The 17,843-nt window shown below is 44.3% G+C and overlaps 1 protein-coding gene across 1 annotated transcript in view; it reads left to right on the top strand.

Moving 5' to 3' along the window:
- Positions 1-17,843, top strand: part of dnai1.2 (dynein, axonemal, intermediate chain 1, paralog 2) — a 355,371-nt gene that overhangs the window by 77,105 nt on the left and 260,423 nt on the right. Inside the window, exons 7-8 of the mRNA XM_068031491.1 lie at positions 153-266; positions 12,357-12,416. Of these exons, the coding sequence (XP_067887592.1) occupies positions 153-266; positions 12,357-12,416 (174 nt within the window). The remainder of the gene's footprint in view (positions 1-152; positions 267-12,356; positions 12,417-17,843) is intronic.

The raw sequence follows: 17,843 nt of genomic DNA, 5'->3' as shown, positions 1-17,843 counted from the left end.
ACAATAAGACTAGGTGAAGGCTGAAAAGACCCCTAGACACAGTTCTCACCTGGTCATAACACCAGCGACACTCATCCCGTGAACGAATAAAAAAAAACTTGTGGCTGAAATGTAGTCATTTTATGCATTTGTTTATCTGTGTTATTTTGCAGGCGGCTGAAGAGGAAGAAGAGAAGGAAGTAATAAGACCCAGACAAGAACGGAAAGTTCCCAATCAGTTCAACTTCAGTGAGAGAGCTTCTCAGACGTTCAACAACCCTGTGAGGGTAAGCCATTATATCTTGTTTATAGAGCACCCAATTTTAAGTCTTCCCCCCCACCCCGCCTGAACCCAACTGCCTGCAGAATCAGGCTAGACCTGCTGGGAGCTGAATTGTGGGCCAGAAGAGGCCCAGCAGGTAATTTGAACAATGTAATTTTAATTTTTCTTATGGGTGAAGAGGCTCCAAAAGGTAACCTTGAGCCTCCCTTGCCCTAGGCTCCCCCCACCCACTTCCTGATTGTGACCAGAAAGCACTCCACCCTGATTGTGGCTGGAAAGTACACCCCCAATCACAGACAAAAAACATACCCCAATCGTGGTCAGATAGCATCCCTGATTATGAATAGGATGACCCCCTACCCAAATCACCTCCAGCCTCCAAATTGATGACCGTTGACCTTGCTCCTGGCTGTGGTCTTCTGCCACCAAACTTCTGCCCACTGATCGGTAGTAACTCTGGCCAGTTTCAGGTGGCATTTCGGGAAGATTTAATCAAAATTGCAATTGGCCTAGTTTACATGTCCCTTGACTCTCCAGGTTCGCCATCCACATTGGGAATTCCACACTTTGTATCTGTCCCTATCTAAAATTGGAGCCAGGGTGTCAGTTTGGCCTACAGTTAAATAATAATTATGAATGATAAAAATTAACATTTTCAGGAAACAACCTCAATGTCATAATCATTTGTTCAGCCATTGCTTCTGTAAGTCGGATAAGAGGGGACAAGGGGAATCTCAACCTATGTACTGTCAGCCTGTGAGACTGCTAAATTAGATTAGAATTGCTTTCATGCACAGGACTTCTATTGGATTGAAAACAGATTTTCACAATTCAATACCTGAATTTTCCCTTTTTCTCCCTTATCTGTGATAAATTTAAAATATGAGATTGCATAGGAAATCGATGTTTATCCAGATTACTGCCATGACCAATTCCTCTAATTGTTGCTGAAAGTTAGGTCTGCTGTCTTTGGGCAGAATTTTAACAGCTTAGTGGGGGGCTAGTTCAGGTGCGAGCCCTGAAAATTGCTGGTCTGTTGGGAATCCGACGTGATCCCGCCCACTTCGGATTTAGCTTGTCTGCATTTGGATTTGAGCGGGAAATGTGTTTCCCAAGCTGTGTGAAACTTGTTAGGGTCAACAAGGTGAGAGCATAGTGGGGAGCTATTGTTCAATGAAACTGACAGGCTTGAAAGCCTTTAATTAGTGAAATTGCATTGTTGCTGGCCAGCCTATGTGAAAGGTTTGTCTTCACTGCACTTGTTCTGAGAGCCTGATTCAACTGCTTCACAGGTGATTTCCAACTCTTTGAAAGTTATTGCACCTATCTTGGACTTTACTCACCTTGATCTGAACTTCCTTGCTGTCAGCCTTTACTGCAGCATGGGCAGCAGAAACACCAACATCATCTGCCTTCTCTGTAGCAACATGCTGCTGCACAAGACAGAGGGGATGGACGCAGAGCTCCACCTTGAAGGAGGCAATACCTCCAGCACAGGGTATGCAGACAGAAGATCAGCTTTCTCGACATAACGCAGCAACAGTACCTCAGGAGGCTCAGGCTTTCACGGGAGGTCATTGTTGACATTTGCAGCCTCTTGGAACAAGACCTCCTTCCAAGAGGGCTGTGTGGGCATGCATTGCCAGTGCCCTTCAAGGTTACCACATCCCTGAACCGCTTTGCATCCAGCTCCTTCCAGGGATCTGCTGGTGGGATCTCCAGGATCACACAATCTGCTGCCCAGAAGTACATCGGCCAAGTGATCAATGCCTTGTTTGCCGCGGCCACTACTCATGTCCACTTTGACACTGATGACAGCAGTCAGACAGAGGGCTCTCGCATTTGCCACTGGATTCCCACAGGTACAAAGAGTCATTGACTGCACACATGTGGCAATCAAGGTGCCCTCAGATCAACCTGGAGTGTTCATTAATTGTCCCTCAATATTCAGCTTGTATGTGTCCATTAGAAGGTTATCATGCAAGCTGTCATGATGTATTCATTCTGCGGCAGTCACATCTCACACAGATTTTTGCACAAGTGCAAGTCTCTGGCTTCTTGGAGACAAGGGCTACCCTCTGAGGACCTGGTTGATGACACTGATAAGGAGCCCTACCACTGATGCAGGGGAGCAGTACGACAGGAGCAACATGACCACAAGGGCGACCAAAGAGAAAGCCATTGGGTTGTTGAAGATACAATTCAAATACTTTGACTAATCTGGGGTTGCCTTCATTATGGCTCATCAAGGGTGTCCAGAATGGTTGTGGTCTGTTGTGCTTTGCACAACATCATGCTACAGAGAGGAGTTGGGCTGCAGGAAGAGGAAAATGCAGACCAATTGGCATCGTCTGAGGACGGGGAGGAAGAGGAAGTGGAGGAGCCAGATGTGGCCATGATGCCTGAAGCTGCTCACCTGATTGCCAGAGAAGCCTGCGATGGCCTCATCCACGCACGGTTCAGCTAATCTGTGTGTGTAAGGCATATGACAATGCAGTCATAAACTCTGTCGCCTCTTCCCCACCACAAATCATTCCCACAATTCAAAATCCAACCGTTACATTGACACCCTTTCCTTGTCTTCCAACCTGGTCATACCATTCACCTGAAGGCGACTGTCTAAGTCGAATTCAGAATGCAACAAAGTAGAGGCTGGGAGAACAGGGAGTTCAAATAAAGTGTTTCATCATTTAAATAAGCATTAGCATAACACCATGAACATTATTATACACACCCGTGAATCCCCTGTGCAACTATTATCTCTTTCCCATCCTCTTCCTATTACTCCTACATGTGGCTTCAGCAGAGTTGGAGGCAGGCTGCTTGTTCCCCTGCTGTAACAGATGAGAAGCTCATGGCGGATGTACTATGGGCTTTGGAGCCTGTGAGGGCCCTGCCAAAGCCTGTTCCACCTGTGCCTATGTAGAGCAGACTCAGTCTCTGTCTAAGCGGGGAGAGGCAAGGAATGAGAAGTGGGAGCACCTTCAGAAGAGTCCCCATAGCCATGATCCCTTTCTCCATCTTCCCTCTCATGGCCCACCTGCACTTCCCTACTAACCAAGAATTGGAGAGCACTTGGCTGCATTTCAGTGAGGTGTTGAGCAACCTAGACGAGGCTTTCCTCCATCCTGTGTAAAGTGGCAAAGAGAGTGTGCAGGCAATTGGTTTGGGCCAGCATACACTCATTTGGCCTGCTGTGACTGATTCACCGTGCAGCTGGCCACTCTTTCCATGGAGGTGGAGATCAGTGTAAATGTATGAGCCATCATGGCACTCATGCTAGAGATGAACTCCTCCAATCTCTTTCCAAAGGTGCACACTGCCTCTGGAAATGCTGATAGAAGCACACATAATTCCCATTGCTGCTCGACAAATTTCCTTCTTGTGGATGATCTGTATCCAGTTGAGCATTTCTTGGAGTGTCCTGCACCTACCCTATGGGGACTCTCTTCTGCTGTTCCCATCTTCAGCACCTGCTCCTTACATGTGGGGCTAGACGTTATGCAGCCAGCGGGGGTCCTGATGCCGGGCCGAATAATCGAGGAGTACACCACCTCAGCCGTTTAGAGGACCCGGGTTGGATTTTATGGTGCTGGGGCAATGAACTGCTTGGCACCAGGGTCTCCATCCCATTAAGGACAGGATCCCGCTTCCAAGAGCTGCTGGCCAATCAGAGGACTGGCAGCTCAGCAGTCCAGTAGAGCAATGGCCACTGCTTGAACTGCAGCAATCACTGGACCAGGAGCTGCCATGGAGCTCTGGACTCAGGTAAGTGGAGGTGGGCTCCCCATGGTCAGTCAGGCTGGCCCTGGCAAGGGGTTGGGGGGAATGGGTGGTTGAGGGCAGGGGGGTGGGTGCTGGCACAGGGGTGTCCTTTGCCTCTAGGGGTCCTCTGTGTGCCATGGATTTCCCATAGAGGAAGGCCCCCCACCAGCATCCCACAAGGAGGCCACCTGGTTTTAATTGGCCAGTTAATTGGCCAGTTAATTGGCCACCTAAGGGCCTCCTTTGGCTTCTGGGCAGGAAGACCTTCCCCAAGGTGGACTAAATTCCATGGCATCAGAAGGACAACAGGTACTTGCACCACCCCCCGCCACCCCCCCCACCCACCTTCCCTCGATATTGTATGGGCCCACCTGCTATCTTGCCCGTCTTTAGAGGTCTCATAAAATTGATGTGCGCCTCACCCAGTGACAAAGAGGTGTGTATATCTGTGCTGGTGGAGGGTACGCATGAGTTGTGTAATGGTGCATTGTCAGAGTGTTCTTCCTCTGAGGACTCCTTAGCCTTCTCCCGCTGCTGCTCTTCTGTTACCACTGAAGGACGTGCAGGAGATAAAAGACATGATTTACTGCTGATATAGGAAAAGGATTCAAACTCTATATTGTACATGTTATGATATTTCAGTTAGTGGTGACATCAGTTCAGCATGAGTATTATGTCCCAAGTAGCAGTGTGATATTTAATGCTGTCATTAGGCAAGTGGGAGACCCCCATCTCTTCATTGCCCATGTCCATGGATGGTGCCACCCTGCCGACATCCTGCACAGTCTCTGCCTCTTCCCTGGAGTTGTGTGCTCTCTTCTGCAATGATAAAAAGCAGAGAATTATGAATGTGAGAAGTGGAATGTGTGGCGTTTTCCTGCTGGAAAGAAGAAGATGCCACAAAAGCTAAGTGTTGCACTTTCCTTTGTGGGACTAGGCAGAGAAGCAGTGGTATGTACTTACAGTCCTCTTCACAGTTAACTGCACTCCCTACTCTTGTATTATTTTCAAATTCTGAGATTGTGCCCTATCTACCCAATTCCAGATAATTTTGATATTTTGAGAAGAGCAATGCTCCCAACAGTGACCGCTGTTGAATACCACTACTAACATACAAGCAATGACTGACAGGAAAAGACTCTGGTGCACCCAACCTGCCCCACACAATCTGTGACACCTTGTGCATCACAATATATCTGCAACCTGCCCTACCCAAAACCATGTGATCTCCTGGGACAGGCAACAAACCAGATAAAAAGAAAATGGTGGATTTGGGAATGAAAGTCAGTGAAATTCCTCTCCAACTCCCTTAGTCAATCAAAATCAGTCCTGGAGATGACTTTGGTTCTGACAATTCTATGCTTTTATACAAGGTGATTCTCATCCCAGTCAGAAACAGGTCCAGCTCTCACTTGAAAGAATTCAGCAAATCAGGATTTCCATCCCTCCAGTGCAATAACCTTCCAGTAACCACTATTCCTTTTCTGTCCTTTAATATATTTCTCAACCTTGTTGCTACACTCCTTTTAATACTATGTGCATTCCTTTTATGAACCATATTGCTGCTACATCCTTACATACGAACATATGAATTAGGAGCAGGAGTAGGCCACTCGGCCCTTCGAGCCTGCTCCACCATTCAATACGTTCATGGCTGAACTGATTACTCCACATTTCAACCTACCCCCAATAACCTTCCACCCCCTTGCTAATCAAGAATCAATCTACCTCTGCCTTAAAAATATTCAAAAACTCTGCTTCCACTGCCTTTTGAGGAAGAGAATTCCAAAGATTCACGACCCTCTGAGAGAAAAACAATTCTCCTCATCTCTGTCTTAAATGGGTGACACCTTATTTTTAAACAGTGACCCCTAGTTTTAGATTCTCCCACAAGAGGAAACATCCTTTCCACATCCACCCTGTCAAGATCCCTCAGGATCTTATATGTTTCAATCAGGTTGCCTCTTACTCTTCTAAATTCCAGCAGATACAAGTCTAGCCTGTCCAACCTTTCCTCATAAGACAGCCTGCCCATTCCAGATATCAGTCCAGTAAACCTTCTCTGAACTACCTCCAACGCATTTACATCCTTCCTTAAATAAGATCAGTACTGTACACAGTACTCCAGATGTGGTCTCACCAATGCCCTGTATAGCTGAAGCGTAACCTCCCTACTTTTGTATTCAATTCCCCTCGTCATAAACAATAACATTCTATTAGCTTTCCTAATTACATGCTGTACCTGCATACCTTTGCGATTCATGCACAAGGACACCCAGGTCCCTCTGCATCTCAGAGCTCTGCAATCTCTCACCATTTAGATAATATGCTTCTTTTTTATTCTTCCTGCCAAAATGGACAATTTCCCACTTTCCCATATTATACTCCTTGATGCAGAGTAGCAGGTTTCCAATTCCTTTTTTGGACCATGACTTGTTCCTCCTTGCCTTCTACCATCTGATACATGCATACTGTTTCCTTATATTCATTGTTATGATCCTGTTTTTTTTTTCTCTCCGGTAAATATGTAGTGTGTCTTTAAGACAGCAAAGGATCAGTACTGCTTTAAGAACCAGCAAGCCTCAGGAGTTGGAGAAAGTGCATTTTGGTTGCCGTTGGATACAAGCATATGGAAAGGGAACCAACCAGCTTCAAAGAAAGCATCCTGGTTACCTGGCAACAGCCATTCAGGGATCAAGGAGCGGATATACAATGTTGCAATTATTTTTTGAACTGGCTTTTTAGTTGAAGACAGTCTGTTCTAACAGAACACAGACAGACAGCTGGTGTTAGCACCTGAAAAAAGAGCTCTCAGCCATTTAAACTGTAGAAAGAGAATTTAGTCTGTTTACTTATTATCTCTCAAAATTCTAAAAAAGTCAAGCCAAAACAGATGATGATTTAAACTGAAGGAAGGGAAGTTAGCCTGTGACAATCTTTTATCCCTCAAAAAACTCTAAAGTCAGATTGATTCTATTGAAAGTGTTTGCAAGTTGTTAATTTGTTGAAATCCATCGCTGGAGAAAGAAAACATCACTTACTGCTGGAATTAGACTATGTTCTACTGTTGAAGAACCTTTTTTCCCATCGAACGGCTGTGAGGACTTCAAGCAACAATGGACTGTAAATTTGCAAGAACTCTAATTTTTTCTATTTTAAATGTTGTTTATATCTTCATAATGTTTAAGAATTTAGTTTTTCTAATTAAACTGTTAATTAGTTGATTTAAAGACACTTGGTTTGGTTAGCCTCATTCAGGGGTTAATAGATGGTACAATTGGCTGGGTCTTTCTTTAATTTGGAAAGTTTAAAATTATATATTAGGCGATCTGTGGAGGGACGGGATTGAATTAACAGTGCGTTTCTTCCACCACAATCAGAATCGTATATTTTGATTGGGGGTTTTGACGAGCGGTCGGTTGTAACATCATTAACTACATTTAAACGATGTGTGCAGCTGTTCTGGTGCTTACAATGGCTGGTGAGATGAACACCGATCATTGTGAGGTGGTGTTCTGTCCCGGCCCAATGGCAGAATGTCACTTCAAGTCGACTATGACAAAAAATAATTAGTGCCACCATGTACATAGAATCATGGAATCGTAGAATGGTTACAGCACAGAAAGAAGCCATTTGATCCATCGAGCCTGTGCTGGCCCTCTGTAAGAGTTATTTAGCTAGTCCCACTCCCCTATCCTTTCCCTGTAACCCTGCAATTTTCTTTTCCTTTCTGGTGCTTATCCAATTGCCTTTTGAAAGCCATGATTCAATATGCCTCCATCACTCTTTCAGGCAGTATGTTCTAGATCATAACCACTCGCTGCGTAAAATAGTTTTTCCTCCTGTCGCCATGATTTTTTTGCCAATTGCTTTAAATCTGTGTTGTCTGGTTCTCCACCCTTCTATCAATGGAAACAGTTTCTCTCAATCTACTCTGTCTCGACCCCTCATGATTTTGAACACCTCAATCAGATCTCCTCTCAACCTTCTCTTCTCTCAGGAGAACAACCCAGCTTGTCCAATCTATCCACATAACTGAAGTTCCTTATTTCTCCACATACTCTCATGTACTCCCCAAGACATATTTCCTAACACAGCTTGCATTAATAAGATACTATGTATGTGGTTTGTGTGCATGCTTTTATAGGATCTCTTAAAAAGGGGCTGAAACATAGAAACTGGATGTTCTAGCCCTAGCGTGGGGAGGTCTCTGGCTTCATCATTTTGTATCCTTGTGATGTTCTTAAAGGCTAGGTTACCAGGGGTGCCTTGCTCCAAGATAGTTAAGGGCTTATAATTTCTGAGCCTTCCCTCCTCTAGAACCCCTCAGTTTGGGTCCGTTAGCCACTATCTTGTCATGAAAGCAGAGAAATAGTTGTGACACATTATAAGTTAAAACCGCACACACACACACACGTTTTAGCTCATTGTGAGCATTGTGAAGGAAAAATACAATGTGCAGCTAGGTTGTACTACAATTTGAAGATGAAAATGAAGTGTGCCAAAGTTTCATCTGTAAGTTACATCTGTAATGTGTGCCCTATGGGTAACAAAGGTTGGCAACAAAAAAACTGTAATGTCGTATGGCCCAGCATTAAATATCCTTTGGGAAGCCCTGGAGTGACAAGCAGAATAACCCTTCTCGTTCTCACCTTATGCAACAGAGCCTGCACTTATCCAACCATCAATCAAGGGGTTCTAGTGCAGCACTGCTCCATCACTAGCACAAATACTCAGTTCCTATTATTGTATTTAGTGTTCCTGCCACTTTCTTGGCTCAAAATTCTTTGCAATAGCTCAAATACACATTAAAAATATTTCCACCATTTAAAATATTACTTTAATCCTCATATGTGGTCATTTATGTTTAAGTGGCCTCATCTTTTAAAGTTTCCACTGATCCATTTATAGACTTTAGATTTCCAACACTCACTAGCTCTTAGCACCAGTCTCAATATGGACTGTTGCTTGCTACTTTTGTTAAAATGACTTGCTCATGAAACTCCAAGATGGGGCCAGCACTCATCCAGCTGTCCCAGCTGCAATTCCATCCCACTGAGTTCACATTAAAAAACAAAAATGTCTCTATTTCTATAATACATTTCAAGATGTACTTTCATGCTTTAATATAAAGAAAAAATTGCAGTACCTGTTTCCGATTATTAAAATGTACTGGTTGTATATAGAGATAGTCAGCCTTCACGAGTTCTGTTTTCTTGTATGTAGACTATGCAGAGACCTGAATTAACAAATTTATCTTATCCTCAAATGTGAGATCACCAAGGATGGAAGGAAATAAGAATGAATTATATTAATACAAAGGGCCCAGAATGGAGAATAAAGAACCCAAGTTATATTTCCTCAACTAATCAGTATTAAGTAAAAGTGATCAAAGCATCACTAATTATTTTAATGGCAGAAAGATTTATGCTATGGTATAATTTAATATTTATTGTACAATAGTGAATAAATTATGTTGAGCACTATCTGGGAAGACAGTGGAGGCATAACAATCAAATTGAAATTATTTATTTATTAGTTTTTTTCTAAATATTTAACAGCTCTTAGCAACAGCTCACTTCCATGTTCCAATCAATACAATGCACATTTATATTATACTAGTAGATTGCGTCTCATGCTGCTCACTTCAAGATAGAAGTTTATAAGCACAGGGTTGTCATTCCAAGTAGTATTACCAGGAATACTGACTTATCAGTATTTCAGGTAGCTCTGTGTCCTGGAAGCACTGACAGGATGTGGCAATATTGGAATGGGGTTTCAGGATCACAATATTCTAAGGGGAGGGATGCAGTGTTCCAAGAGTGCAAGAGAGGCATGTCTCTGAAACAATAGGAACATAGGAGCGGAAGTAGGACATTCAGCCCATTGAATCTGCTCCGCCATTCAATATGATCATGGCTGATCATCCACTTCAATGCCTTTTTCTCATATCCCTTTATATCATTTGTATTCAGAAATCTTTCAGTCTCTGCTTTAAACATACTTAATGGCTGAGCTTCCACAGCCCTCTAGGGTAGAGAATTCCAAAGATTCACAACCCTCTGCGTAAAGAAATTTCTCCTCATCTCTGCCCTAAGTGGCTTCCCCCTTATTTTGAAATCTAGAATCACCAACCAGGGGAAACATCTTACCTGCATCGACCCTGTCTATCCCTTTAAGTATTTTGTAGGTTTCAATGAGATCACCTCTCATTCTTTGAAACTCTGGAGAATACAGACCCAGTTTCCCCAATCTCTCTTTGTAGGACAGTCCTGCTATCCCAGGAACAAGTCTAATGCACCTCCATTGCCGGAAGATCCTGGCATAAGGGATCTTGAGATCTGGGGGCATGAGGGAGAGTGTTGTCAGGGTCTGGGATGGTTTTGGAATCATGTAGTGCTGGGAATGCAGTCTGTGGGCTTGTGAGCAGTTTGAGGGAGTGCCAGGATCTTTGAATGGGGGAAATTCTTGGAAAGATGGGCCCTGAGGTTTAGCAGGAGCAGGAAAATTGAGGGCAAGTACTACTGGGGGTGCGAGGACCTGGCAGTATTGGGAGGTTGACAGTGGCCCAGAAAATAGGACCCAAACTGGCAGTAACCCCTTTTGAACTATAAGGTTTCAAACCTCCATGTTCCTGCTTCTCAGCTTCCTCCTCTGACCCATCAACAGCTCATTTTATGCCCTTAGATCACCCCACGATCATACTTTCCCCATCATTAGCTAATGCCTGTCTTAATATTCTTACATTAAAGTATTTAATTGAAAATTTTCTGCTCTTAAAATTAATGGATGAAAAATCAAGGTTGAGGTTGTACAATTTCTTGATATGTACTCCTGACAAGCCACAGTGACATAGAAGCAGAAGACATACTGCACTCTTTGTGAAGTTGCTGACTTAGTACAATGGATTTCTTCTGCTACCTAGCCTGAAAGTGGAAAAAGAGGTTCAACTGAGTGATGATTATTCCTGGCTCCTCCACCCCAACATGGATTCTTTTCCCCAGGACTCCTACCAGATTCACCTTTCTCACTCACCATATGAAAATGCCTTCAGCACCTGAATTCTCAGCCTAGTTTTCTGCTGTCCATGTTCTAGTCCCTCCTTGAGACTGCTGTGTGAACTTTGTGGTAAATCTAAGGTAATGACAAGCATGGTCCTAAGTGCTGCAAATACTTCTCCCAGTAATTTTCCCTGATAGTTTACTTGTTGAAGGTGTCAATCTCAACTGGAACTTTTAATCCAGTTTTGGGGGCCCCATGGTCCTTTCAAACTTTCTTCCAGCCTCTTCTGCTGCTGCAGCATGGTGCTGCTATCGCACCATCTGAATTTTTCAGGCTCTATCAGGAATTTGACCAATGATTAGATAATGACCTCCACACCAGGAAACTAGGCCTTGACCATTGATGGATCTGGGTGTCTTGCCTCAAAGTCAAGGAGTGGGCAAAGTTAAATTGGTTTAATGTTTCATCTAAAAGCCAGTGCAGCACTCCCTCGATATTACACTGAAGTGTCAGCCTAGATTATCTGTTCAAGTGTCTGGAGTGGGGTTTAAACCCACAAATTTCTGAGTCAGAGGCACGAGTGCTACCACTGAGCCACAGCAGACAAAGACATAAATACCCAGGGTATTAAAGCAGTGCAGGATGTGCTGCTCAGGAGATCAGGAGGACACAGTGCAGGGCCGACCTTAATGATTCAGCACAGACAGCTCTATAATCAAAACCGAACCTACCTTTCTGCTGTCTGGGTCACCTCCTTGGCCACCTGATATTGCGATGGCCTGAAGTGAATAAGCTGCAGCATGCATCCATTTGGTGCCTGGAGCTCTCCAGTAACATCATAATGAGGCCCAACCTTCAAATAGATCAGGTCTCCCGTGTACAGAATCAGGTAGCTGTCCTGCGCACATCACTGGTCTGCTGCCTAACAGTTAAAATCTACCCCATTTTCTCTGTATTTGGAATATGTGTCAATGAGGCTAGCCAGTGAACTGCACAAGTTATTTGGCTTGTTGTCAATTTATGTCTGATTAAGTTTCTGTGAAGCACATTGGGATGTTTTCCTATGTTAAAGCTGCTATATAAATGCAAGTTGCTATTGTCTTGCTCGGAAAAGAAGTCAAGCTGCAGGTGTGCAAATCAAAGTAGCTGAAATCTGCCCAGTCATTCTAAATGTGCTGACAATAGCAATCCTAGTGGAGCAACTGGAATGCTACTGTGGCAGAAAATGTAAAAAAATTGAAACAGAATAGACTGGTAGTGCTTCCATGACTAATAATGTTAACTTGTTTAACATTACTGTGCTAAAAAATTCCTTTTTATCCTGCAGGAAAATGGATGCCAGACAGAACCACCTCCAAGAGCAACTTTCTCCTCTACAGCTAATCAGGTGAAGATGTGCATGTATATTTTTTCCAAAAGTAATCAATGACTAGCAAATGCTACTGTTAAATACCATAGAGAAAAGATACTGGACGGCCTTACTATATTGGAAAATATAGTCTTCAATGATGTCTGCTGTCATATGTGTAGACCATTTCATACCACAAATATTTTATGACAAAATTCATTTTTTATCTGTTTTATTGGCTTTTTTGTCACAGTACCAATATCAGGTTCAAATAATTGTAAAGCTTTTTGGGATCTTTCTTGCTGCGCTATATAATTTGTTTCTGTTTCTATACAAATTATACTAATTTGCATTTCTATCTTCAGTTATCATTTGTCCATATTCCAATTCTTCCTACTTAATGTTTCCTTACATCTTTTAAAGTATTTTTGCTTATCTGTTCTTCTAACCACTTCATCAAACTATTACAGTCTAAGTCTTGCTGTGCTTTTCAAAGCAGAATGAATTTTCTTTATACTGTAGAATAGCTTTAATATATTTAATTCTTCTTCTGTTATGGATGTTTTTCCAATTGATATTAAGCCATTTCACATTGCTCCAAGATTAGCTTTTACAAATTCCAGTACCAGCACATTGTTGTCCTTGTCCTTTTTTTTCCAATTCACCCTTGGGATGTGAGCATAGCTGGCAAGGCCAGCATTTATCGCCCACCCCTAATTGCCCTTGCAAAGGTGATCGTGAGCTGCCTTCTTGAATCTCTGCAGTTCATGTGGTGTAGGTACACCCAGAGTGCTGTTAGGGAGAGAGTTCCAAGTTTTTAACCCAGTGACAGTGAAGCAGCGGTGATATATTTCCAAGTCAGGATGGTGTGTGGCATGGAGGGGAACTTGCAGGTGGTGGTGTTCCCATGCATGTGCTGCCCTTGGCCTTCTCGTTGGTAGAAGTTGCAGGTTTGGAACGTGCTGTCGAAGGAGTCTTGGTGAGTTTCTGCAGTGCATCTTGTAGATGGTGCACACTGCTGCCACTGTGTGTCAATGGTGAGGGGAGTGAATGTTGAAGGTGGTATTTGGGGTGCCAATCAAGCAGGCTGCTTTGTCCTGATGGTGTCGAGCTTCTTGTGTTTTGGAGCTGTGCTCATCCAGGCAAGTGGAGATTAATGTAGGAACATAGGAAATAGGAGCATGAGTAGGCATTTCGGCCCCTCGAGCCTGCTCTGCCATTCAACTGGATCATGGGTGATCTTTTATCTCAATGCCATTTCCTGCATTATCCCCATATCCTCTGATATCTTTAATATCTAAGAAATCTGTCGATCTCTGCCTTGAATATACTCAATGACTGAGTCTTCACAGCACTCTGGGGTAGAGAGTTCCAAAGATTCACCGCCCTCTGAGTGAAGAAACTCTTCCTCATCTCAGTCCTAAATCGCTTACCTCTTATTCTGAAACTGTGCCCCCTGGTTCTAGACACCACCTTCCCCCCCGCCCCCCACCACCGCCCCAGTCAGGGGAAACATCCTTCCTGTATCAACCCTGTTGAGCCCTGTAAGAATGGTGTATGTTTCAATAAGGTCATCTCTCATTCTTCTCAATTCTAGAGAGTATTCCATCACACTGCTGACTTGTAGATGGTGAACAGGCTTTGGGGAGGGAGTCAGGAAGTGAGTTACTTGCTGCAGAATACCCAGCCTCTGAGCTTTTCTTGTAGCCACAGTATTTATATGGCTGGTCCAGTAAAGTTTCTGGTCAATGGTAACCCCCAAGATGTTGATGGTAGGGGATTCAGGGATGGTAATGCTGTTGAATGTCAAGCAGAGATGGTTAGATTCTCTCTTGGTGGAGATTGTTGTTGCCTGGCACTTATGTGGCACAAATGTTATTTGCCACTTAGCCCACTCCTGAAAGTTGTCCAGGTCTTGCTGTATGTGGGCACGGACTGCTTCAGTATCTGAGGAGTTGCGAATGGTATTGAACATTGTACAATCATCAGTGAACATCCCCACTTCTGACCTTATGTTGGAAGGAAGGTCATTGATAAAGCAGCTGCAGAAAGTTAGACTTAGAGAACTGTGCTGAGGAACTCCTACAGTGAGTCCTGGGGCTGAGATATTTGGCCTCCAATCACTACACCCATCTTCCTATATGCTAGGAATGAGTGGAGTGGTGAGTTTTCCCCCTGATTGCAATTTTGCTAGGGATCCTTAATTGCACATTTGGTCAAATGTTGCCTTGATGTCAAAGGCAGTCACTTTCACCTCACCTCTGGAATTCAGCTCTTTTATCCATGTTTGGACTAAAGCTGTAATGAGGTCTGGAGCTGAGTGGCCCTGACGGAACCCATATTGAGTAGGTGCCGCTTAATTGCTATCACATGGAGTGGGCTTATCTGATGAAGAAAGGTTGAACATGTTGGCCCATACACCCATTGGTGTTTAAAAGACTGAGAGGTGATCTTATTGAAACATATAAGATCCGGAGGGAATAAAAACAAGAAATGCTGGAAATACTCAGCAGTTCTGGCAGCATCTGTGGAGAGAGAAGCAGAGTTAACATTTCAGGTCAGTGACCCTTCGGGTCATTAGTCTGTGGAATTCTCTGCCCCAGGTAGCAGTGGAAGCTGGGTTGAATTTATTCAAGGCTGAGTTAGCTAGATTTTTGATAGACAAGGGAGTCAAGGGTTTTGGGGGAGAGACAGGAAAGTGGAGTGGAAGCCACAGCCAGATCAGCCATGATCTTACCTTTTGATGGAGCAGGCTTGAAGGGCCGAATAGCCTACTCCTGTTCCTATGTTCCTAATGACCATCTGAGAGAAACAATTGTTCCACATCTCCATCTTAAAAGGGAGACCTCTTATTCTTCAACTGTGTCCCTGGTTCTAGTCTCCCCAATAAGAGGAAACATCCACTCTATCAAGTCCCCTCATGTGTTTCAATAAGATCACCTCTGATCAAGCTGGCTGAAGACTGGCATCTGTGATGCTGGGTATCTCAGGAGGAGGTAGAGATGGCTCATAGAATCATGGAATCATAGAAAACTTATGGCACAGAAAGAGGCCACTTGGCCGATCGTGCCTGTGCCAGCTGAAAAAAAAGAGCCACGCAGCCTAATCCCACTTTCCAGCATTTGGACAGTAGCCCTGCAGGTTACGGCATTTCAGGTGCACATCCAGGTACCTTTTAAACAAGATGAGGCTTTCTACCTCTACTACTCTTTCAGGCAGTGAGTTCCAGACCCCCACCACTCTCTGGGTCAAAATTATTTTCCTCATCTCCCCTCTAGTTCTTCTACCAATCACTTTAAATCTGTACCCCCTAGTCACTGACCCCTCACCTAAGGTAAATAGGCCCTTCCTATCCACTGTATCCAGGCCCATCAAAATTTTGTTCATCTCAGTCAAATCTCCCTGAACCTCCTCTGTTCCAAGGAGAACAATCCCAGCCTATCCAAACTTTCCTCATAGCTGCAATTTTCCAGTCCTGGCAACATCCTCGTAAATATCCTCTGTATCCTGTCTAGTGCAATTACATCTTTTCTCTAATGAGGTGATCAGAACTCCACACAGTACTCAAGATGTGGCCTAACTAATGTTTTCTATAGTTCCAGCATAACCTCCCTACTGTTCTATTCTAGGCCTCAGCTAATAAAGGAAAAGATTCCATCTGTTTTCTTAACTAACTTATCGACCTATCCTGCTACTTTCAGGGATCTGTGGACATAGACTCCAAGGTCCCTCACTTCCACTACACCTCTCAGCATCCTCCCATTTATTGTATATTCTTTGCTTTGTTTGACCTCCCAAGTGCATCACCTCACACTTCTCTGGGTTAAATTCCCATCTTACCAGTCCATTGATATCTTCCTGCAGTCTCCAGCTATCCTCCTCGTTATTAACCACACAGCCAATTTTTGTGTCGTCTGCAAACTTCTTGATCATTCCCCCTACATTTATGTCCTCTCTTTGGCCTCCTTATCTCGAGAGACAATGGGTAAGCGCCTGGAGGTGGTCAGTGGTGTGTGGAGCAGCGCCTGGAGTGGCTATAAAGGCCAATTCTAGAATGACAGGCTCTTCCACAGGTGCTGCAGAAAAATTTGTTTGTCGGGGCTGTTACACAGTTGGCTCTCCCCTTGCGCCTCTGTCTTTTTTCCTGCCAACTACTAAAGCGTCTTCGACTCGCCACACTTTAGCCCCGCCTTTATGGCTGCCCGCCAGCTCTGGCGAACGTTGGCAACTGACTCCCACGACTTGTGATCAATGTCACAGGATTTCATGTCGCGTTTGCAGACGTCTTTAAAGCGGAGACATGGACGGCCGGTGGGTCTAATACCAGTGGCGAGCTCGCTGTACAATGTGTCTTTGGGGATCCTGCCATCTTCCATGCGGCTCACATGGCCAAGCCATCTCAAGCGCCGCTGACTCAGTGGTGTGTATAAGCTGCGGATGTTGGCCGCCTCGAGGACTTCTGTGTTGGAGATACGGTCCTGCCACCTGATGCCAAGTATTCTCCGGAGGCAGCGAAGATGAAATGAATTGAGACGTCGCTCTTGGCTGACATACGTTGTCCAGGCCTCGCTGCCATAGAGCAAGGTACTGAGGACACAGGCTTGATACACTCGGACTTTTGTGTTCCGTGTCAGTGCACCATTTTCCCACACTCTCTTGGCCAGTCTGGATATAGCAGTGGATGCCTTTCCCATGTGCTTGTTGATTTCTGCATCTGGAGACAGGTTACTGGTGTTAGTTGAGCCTAGGTAGGTGAACTCTTGAACCACTTCCAGAGCGTGGTCGCCAATATTGATGTTCGTTTTCTTGAGGCTGATGGTTAGGCCAAATTCATTGCAGGCAGCCGCAAACCTGTCGATGAGACTCTGCAGGCACTCTTCAGTGTGAGATGTTAAAGCAGCATCGTCAGCAAAGAGGAGTTCCCTGATGAGGACTTTCCGTACTTTGGACTTCGCTCTTAGACGGGCAAGGTTGAACAACCTGCCCCCGATCTTGTGTGGAGGAAAATTTCTTCTTCAGAGGACTTGAACGCATGTGCAAGCAGCAGGGAGAAGAAAATCCCAAAAAGTGTGGGTGCGAGAACACAGCCCTGTTTCACACCACTCAGGATAGGAAAGGGCTCTGATGAGGAGTCACCATGTTGAATTGTGCCTTTCATATTGTCATGGAATGAGGTGATGATACTTCGTTGCTTTATGTCCAATATATATACAGCACAAAAACCAGGCAACCAAGTACTGAGCCCTGTGGAACCCAACTTCCAGTTGCAAAAACACCCGTCAACAATTACCCTTTGTTTCCTGCCACTGAGCCAAAGTTGTATCCACCTTGCTACATTCCCCTGGATCCCATGGGCTTTTATTTTTTTAATCAGTCTGCCATGTGGGACCTTGTCAAAAGCCTTACTAAAATCCATTTAGAACACACCAACTGCATTGCACTCATCAATCCTCCTTGTTACTTCCT

Source organism: Heterodontus francisci, chromosome 1 (assembly GCF_036365525.1).
Source record: "Heterodontus francisci isolate sHetFra1 chromosome 1, sHetFra1.hap1, whole genome shotgun sequence".
Taxonomy (NCBI): domain Eukaryota; kingdom Metazoa; phylum Chordata; class Chondrichthyes; order Heterodontiformes; family Heterodontidae; genus Heterodontus; species Heterodontus francisci.
The sequence above is the reverse complement of the archived record's forward strand: the minus strand, read 5'-3'. Positions and strand labels throughout refer to the sequence as shown.